This window comes from Silurus aristotelis (assembly GCF_946808225.1).
Source record: "Silurus aristotelis genome assembly, chromosome: 22".
Classification (NCBI taxonomy): Eukaryota; Metazoa; Chordata; class Actinopteri; order Siluriformes; family Siluridae; genus Silurus; species Silurus aristotelis.
The window spans coordinates 19,891,242-19,898,741 of NC_139595.1; the positions used below are offsets into that span (position 1 = coordinate 19,891,242).

The 7,500-nt window shown below is 39.7% G+C and overlaps 1 protein-coding gene across 5 annotated transcripts in view; it reads right to left on the reverse strand.

Moving 5' to 3' along the window:
- Positions 1-3,413: 3,413 nt before the first annotated feature.
- Positions 3,414-7,500, reverse strand: part of LOC310717468 (period circadian protein homolog 2-like) — a 13,528-nt gene continuing 9,441 nt past the window's right edge. For 2 of the 5 annotated variants that reach the window (XM_083525514.1, XM_083525513.1), the window contains exons 18-22: positions 6,783-7,500; positions 6,507-6,657; positions 6,252-6,414; positions 5,876-6,026; positions 3,414-5,403 (exon numbers count right to left, since the gene is read on the reverse strand). The exon at positions 6,783-7,500 is cut by the window's right edge and continues 169 nt beyond it. In XM_083525514.1, coding sequence (XP_083381640.1) covers positions 5,251-5,403; positions 5,876-6,026; positions 6,252-6,414; positions 6,507-6,657; positions 6,783-7,500 — 1,336 coding nt within the window. In that variant the 3' untranslated portion in view covers positions 3,414-5,250. The remainder of the gene's footprint in view (positions 5,404-5,875; positions 6,027-6,251; positions 6,415-6,506; positions 6,658-6,782) is intronic. The other 3 variants (XR_014530847.1, XR_014530848.1, XR_014530849.1) reach the window with 3 other exon arrangements.

A 7,500-nucleotide genomic window follows, 5' to 3' on the forward strand; every position in this document is an offset into this window, starting at 1 on the left:
ACACCTGTAAACAGACACACTGAGGGGAAAACGTCTGGACTAATTCCTGCAAACAAAAACAGATAAACAATTTATTACATACTGTAAAGATGCTGCAGGACATCAATCCTTCATCCACACGTCCGTTCTGAAGATGTTTCTGAGAGCTATACATCTACTGTATATATACATTTCTATTTAATGAGAGTCAGCTTTGCTAAGGATTCTGACAGTAAACCACACACACACACACACACACACACACACACACACACACACACACACACAGACAGACACACACACACACACACACAAACACACACACAGACAGACACATACACACACACACAAACACACACACACACACTGACACACATACACACACACTGACACACACACACACACTGACACACACACACACAAACACACACACGACGACTTAAACCTGTTTTATGAACGTTTTTATCATTTAGAACTGAAATATGAAGCATAGGATTTTGAACTTATTGAACCGGAAGCAGTAATAATCAGGTGAGAGATTTATTTATAGATGAGTTTTATAGACTGTAGTAATAAAATACTTTAATGCCAGAGTCTGTTAAAGTCCTGCGTAAAAAAACATTATTTATGGAATGAAGGTGAAAATGTGATGCAGGTCTGAATTAGTATTTAATAATGAGCTTTTTTATTGGTTATGATAATAGTGAGTGCAGCTAACAGTTATAATGTGTAATAAACAGTTAGAATGTGTAATAAACAGTTATAATGTGTAATAAACAGTTAGAATGTGTAATAAACAGTTATAATGTGTAATAAACAGTTAGAATGTGTAATAAACAGTTAGAATGTGTAATAAACAGTTAGAATGTGTAATAAACAGTTATAATGTGTAATAAATAATCAGTTTTTTAATTGGGTCTTTTTTTTTGCACTACACACAGTTGAAAAAACACCCAAAAATTAGATTTAAAACGAGTTCTTACTACTAAGAGGAAAGAAAAAAACACCTAAATGCAATAAAATCTCTGAGGAAATTGTCTAAAATAAACTTATTCATATCCACTGATACATTTATTCTCCTTCATGCAGAATTGACAGACTTTTTAATAAAATAAACGAACTTCCAGAGACTCATTAAGAAAAAGAAATGAAACTTTATTAGTGAAAAAAAAATCAGGTTATATTTTAAGAATATAAAAGATCAACATTAGTGTTTATTAAGCTACTAAACCCCAAATCCTATTATTATTATTATTATTATTATAATTATTATCCACTTATTATGATTATTCCAATCAAATCATTAAATGTAAAAAAACCTGCTGCAAATGAAAAACAACACAAAATATATTGAATGAAATTAATAAAATTGTTTTTTTTTATGTTTGTTGATTAAAAAGAACAGAAACTTTCATAAACTTTATAATTAACAAGAATTTGTGGAAAAACATGAATCAGATTTAAATGTATTTGTATGAATTGTATGAAGGACATACTAAACACATATTAAGATTATTAAAGTGAATGTGAATTGATGTGTACAGTGTGAACACGTCCTGCACACTGCTGATACACTCACTGAAAAAAACACCTGTTTACTTCAGTCTACACGCGACCCGAAGTTCAGTCGAGTCCATCACATACTCAGGTTCTGCTCCTGCTGTGTGTGTGTCAGCAGGACAGCGAGACGGTGGAGATTCTGTCTGTCTCTTCACGTCCTCGCAGGTCAGTGGAACGGACGACACCTTCAGCTCAGAGAGACGCTTCGGTCCAAGCTCCACCCACAGAGACCCTGCGGGGACACGCCTCCTCCTGAGCTCAGACTCCAACTCCTTCTGTTCAGCTTCAGAATCAATGTTGAGAATTCCAGCCCTGTTCCCGTGCTGACAGTAATCCAGAGCTTTCTCCCAGCTCATAGCCACATCACTCACATGGATGGTGGAAGCTGATGGAGACACAAAACCCCAGAAGGAGGAGGAGGAGGATTTAGAGTGATATCAGAGACCAGGTCGGTGTATTTACTCCTGCAGTAACGCTGAGCACCATACCAGGTCTTATTCTCAAGGATTAGATGATAATTAGGAATCTGGGAAGAAACATCTATAGAGGGAAAGAAATCAAATATAAATTTGCCAGAAACTGTGCTCCTGTTTTTTATTTTTACACTGACAAATGATATTATTCCCAAAAAAATTGTGAAAATTATAAATAATAATAATGTATATGGTTATATATAAAATAGTGTGTTTAAGTCAGAAGTTACTTCTTTATAACTTTTCCTGACACCAAACAGAATCACTTTTATAAAGTGCTGGCCATGAAAATACTGAACCCCCAAATTGCCGCAACTTAAATACACACATTCATATAAAAACAGATGGCGATAATTAACTAGCAATCAGGGGAAGAACAACTTGGGGAACAATAGTGACATCTGGTGGACAACAAACAGTAATGCAGAGCCAAACCCTGGCAGGACAAGAAAAGTTCTCTGGAAAATGAAAATTGAAATTATTTGATTAAACTGCAATAAGTAAACAGCTTTTAAAAGAAGCAGAGCAGCAGTGATATATTTTTACTGAAATAAGTATATCGATTAATTTCAAAATTCATTAATTTCTCGACATCAAACTTACAAAATAGTTATTTTAAATATTTCAAAAGCAGTGCATGCAGTTTATTAACAGTATAAAAAGAAATAAAACCATGCAGCCTATAAAACCACTGAGCAGAGAATCAGGGAATTCGTGGTCTCTGAAAAAATGTTAAATATTCTAATACTTACAGCTGAAAATATCTTTATTTAAGGTCAGTGTGTAATATTGATATAATTTAAACACTTAGTGACGATATGCAAAAAAAAAAAAAAACCTCGATACTTTAATCTGCATGAAATATGATATTCATGTTCAGTAACATGGTAATAAAAGTAGTGAGACACTGATCTTAAAATAATATAAAGAGAATGATTGAAAATAAAATCAGATCAGATTCAGTATTTTCAGAAATGGATCTTATTTGATTGTATAAATCCAAGTTTATTCCATGAACACTATTTTTGATGTTTGATATTTAAATGATTATGATTTCACATTTATGGTGATGAATAAAAACGATAAATAATTTTTTAGAATATTAATTCTACAGTGCGGATCTCTCCGCCTCCTAGCGGCCACTCGAAGTAACAACACTTTACATTTTACGCTACGGAATAGGCCACGCCCCCTCGCGAATCAATTAATGAGCATTTTATTAAATCTTTTCATTCTTTAAAACAAAAGATTGACTTCAATAATGAAACATGTTTTAAGGAGACCAGTAGATATTTAGTATATAAAGTATTGAATTGAGCACAGCCGTACAGGAATGCGGCGCTGCTGTCAGCGGTGTAACTGGGTCTCGGGTTTGGACAGTAAAGACAGAGACAGTGAGGGTTTTTTATTTACATTCCCAGTTTAATATCCATTTTATATAAAACAAACTGTAACAGAATTCCAGAGTGAAAATAAAAGGTGTAACAGTGAGAGTCTCAGTGAGCACAGAGACATGAAACAGTCATGAAGACACAAAGACACAGAAAAATGAGTGTTTGGTCCATTTAAACCTCAGTGTTTATTCTGTCCCTTCTCATGCCCTCGTTTCAGTGCTGTCTTTAACACTCGTTTGTCCAATTCCCTTCTTCACTTCCTTTCTGATCATGGATCAGATGTATCACTGAAACGTTATACTATAACACACACTCTGACACGTGGATTTGTACCAGCGTACAGCTACAGCTAAACAGATCACACTGGACAAATTAATACAGACGAAACGACCCTGCTGTCACTGGTTGCCATGACAATACTGTCGCTTAGTGATAAACTTTTGCTAGCTAGCATGTTGTTATAACTGTTTGTCTCATACTTAGATTCTGATTGGTCAGAAGGTGTTGATTCTGATACGTTATCGTTTCCATAGCAACAAATCGTTTAGTGCGGATAATAAACCCGCAGATTTAAAGGTGCCTGATCGCTGACGTAGCGACATTGTGTTTGTAAGGAGTCTTCAGTGTCAGTGCTCTGTAACAGTCGGGGGTCTTCAGGACAGGAGTTTACACTCCTCAGTTCTCAGTAACATGCTACATGTTATAAAGTGCGAACGAGGGTTTATAGCTGCTATAACAGTGGGGAGAATGTGGAATATAAGAGGAATAAAACACTCAGACGTTCTGTTAGAGAAAAGCTGAGGGAAGCGTTTGGGTCTAAGGTGAGTTTAGAAGCAGCACTGAAACAGACGGCAGAAGCCGATTGGCTGATTCTGTGTCGTAAACCAAATCTTCACTTATTACAGTAAAAAAAAAAACATTTCTGACTCAAGTAAGAAATTAAAAGGAAAAAGTTCACAGTGTGAGAGTTTCTGATCGTCGCTCAAAAATAAACCCGAATAAACAAAAACAATCAACATCACAGTCACGTGAGTGGAACAGAACAGCGCAGGGATTCACGCTCCGTCGTTTATGATTCATCTTTTACCCCACAAAACTCTCAGAAACACCGAAATAAACAGAATCCATCACCAGTGTTTAGACAAATAAACTGCCTCCATCTGAGAATAAACACCAAAATATCCACAAGTAAAATAACAAAACAAAACACAAACAAAATCCCAGAAAAAAACAAAAGCAGCAAACAAAAAGGTTTCCATCATAAAGTCGTATAAATAAAATAATTCAAGTTTCAAGATTTCATTGCAGTGGAGTTTTTTCTGGTCCTGGAGTTTTGTGGTGTGAATAATAAACCCAGATGAGGTTTCTTCTCTCTGCACTGTTTTATTCACATCCTCCTCACCATCTCCTCAACATCTCCCCACCTCCTCCTCACCTTCTCCTCCCCCTCACATCCCCCTAACCTCCTTCTCCTCAACATCTCCTCACCTCCTCCTCATCTTCTCCTCCCCCTCACATCCCCCTAACCTCCTTCTCCTCAACATCTCCTCACCTCCTCCTCACCTTCTCCTCACATCCATAAATTATTACATTTAATTCTGTTTTTACGTCACAGAAACTCTGACAGATACATCATTCATCCTCCTCGTACCACAGTGTGTGTGTGCGTTAATGATCTGATCTGCAGCTTCAGGAGTGACACACAAACACACACACTCCCGAAGGTTAAAGGTAAAGTGAGATTATTTGGCGTGTGTGTGTGTGTGTGTGGGTGTGTGTGTGTGTGAGTTGGAAGATCCTGTTCTCTGTAAGCATGCTACGTTTTTATGTTTTTTTGGTAGTTGCTAGGAAACGCAGTTGAAGACAGGACGCTCCTCTTCCTGTACGTGAGACACGCCGTCTTCTGGTACCACCACACCTCCCAGAATACCCAGCTCCATTTCAGGGAGATTGTCTTCTAACATGGCATCAATGTCGTCCTCGCAGTACAGACACTCCTACACACACACACACACAGAGGTCGAACGATGATTCATCACCACCGATATTTCGCCGGAAAACTATCAGCAAAAATCCATACTGAAAGTTTTTCCGCCTTCTGATCAGCCGTCATTACGAGAGCGCCCTCTAGAGGCGAATCACTGACACCATGTGCTGTTTATTTTTACGTGAGACTGCATGCTGCACGGCGAGCGCTACATTATATTTATTATTTATGATTTATAAATTATATAATTACATTTATTAATGAACATTTTCAGATTTATAGCATTCAACACATTTTAATGATTCAGATACATTTTATTTTATTTATTTATAATAAAGTTCCTGTTCAATAAAGTAAAATTTTACATGTAGTTTTTATTTTATATTATAAAATCCACTATCAGCCGACCTCTAATATCACACACACACACACACACACACACACACACACACACACACACACACACACACACACACACACACCTTGACACTGATGGCTTTAGGTAAACCTCCTCGTCTCATCCATGGGTGTTGCTCAAAAAGTTCTCTTCTCTGATCGGAGGTGAAACGTGGCTGATTCTTCTGCAGCTGCCGCAAACGCTCTCGATCCTCCCGTAACACCTTCCCCATGTCCCTACACACACACACACACACACACACACACACACACACACACACACACACACACACACACACACACACACACACACACACATTCATGAAACTTTTAGGTTTGTTCTGTATGTCTCACATAGCACGCACACACACACACACACACACACACACACACACACACACACACACACACACAGAGCTACGCTTGTGTTTCTATAGGAGACATTGTTGAACTGTCCCTCACCGTGATGGCACCTGATAGGTCATCATGATCTTCTCATCAGTGTTGGCCATGAGCAGCCAGACAGGATCCTGAAGAACATACTTGAAACTTTGTCCATCTTCTTTCCTTTTCTGCTTGTGCTCGTGCTCAGAAGAGTCCACGCTCCCGAAATATTTGCTGCTTCCTGTAGAGGTGATCACAAGAGGATTATGGGTAATTCATTGATGATAATAATAATAACAGTACATAGTTCATTGGGAGTTACTGCACACTCACCTGTGCCACTTTTTGAGGTGTTGCAGTCGTTGGAGGCGGAGCCTGTGGATACGGACGTGGCCGATCCTGAGTCCTCCTGCATCAGCAGGTCCATCAGCTCGCTGGACGATGACATGGCATCGCTTGGGGCTCCATCTTCAACACAACATGGCTACAACAAAGCACAAGAACAGAACACAATAATATTACACGCTGAAAGCGAGTGGAGATTTACACCACAGGATTTACCACAGGGAAGACAGAACACTGAAGGTCATTCACATAAGCCTTTCTGACCTGCTTCATGTCGGTCACGCTGACGCTTTTCTCCTGTGCAGAGACGCAGTTCCCCCGAGATCCTGATGGTGGTGCTGTACTGTGCGAATCCACTTTGTCCTCCAGCTGCAGCAGGTCAAGCTGTAATGGAGAGCTGCAGTGAGAGCCGAACAGCGGCGGAGAGCGAGACAGAGGAGAAGAGGAAGAAACCTCAGTTGATTCGGACACAGGAAGCCTGGACTCAGAAGTCATGTGGTACGAGAGCGGCGTCTGCGGAGTGAACGGCGTCTGTGTGTATGGCACTTGGGGTTGAAAAGGATTCTGGGAAACATATGCATGTTGGGGTACAAATGGCTGCTGGATGGTGTAGGCTTGTTGAGGCTGCAAAGGTTGTTGGGTAGTGTAGTTTGGTTGTGTTTGCTGAGGTGGTAAAGGATTCTGGGGGTTGTAGTTGGGCTGTGGTTGCTGAGCGCTGACCCCCGGTTGCTGCTCCGGGTAAAAGCGTGCCGGCATGCCGAGCTGGGGGAACATATAACTTGGTAAAACAAAAGCCACCATCGGTGTGACCATCGGGGCTGGGAATTGTGGAGCGGTGGGCGGAGCCTGAGCAGACTGGGCATCGGAAATGCGCTCGCCACCAGGGGGTGCTGTAGTGGGATAAAAGTTGTACCCAGGAACCACAGTGGGATACGGCACTGAGAACGCAGACTGAGACGCCTCGGATGGAGACCATGACGTT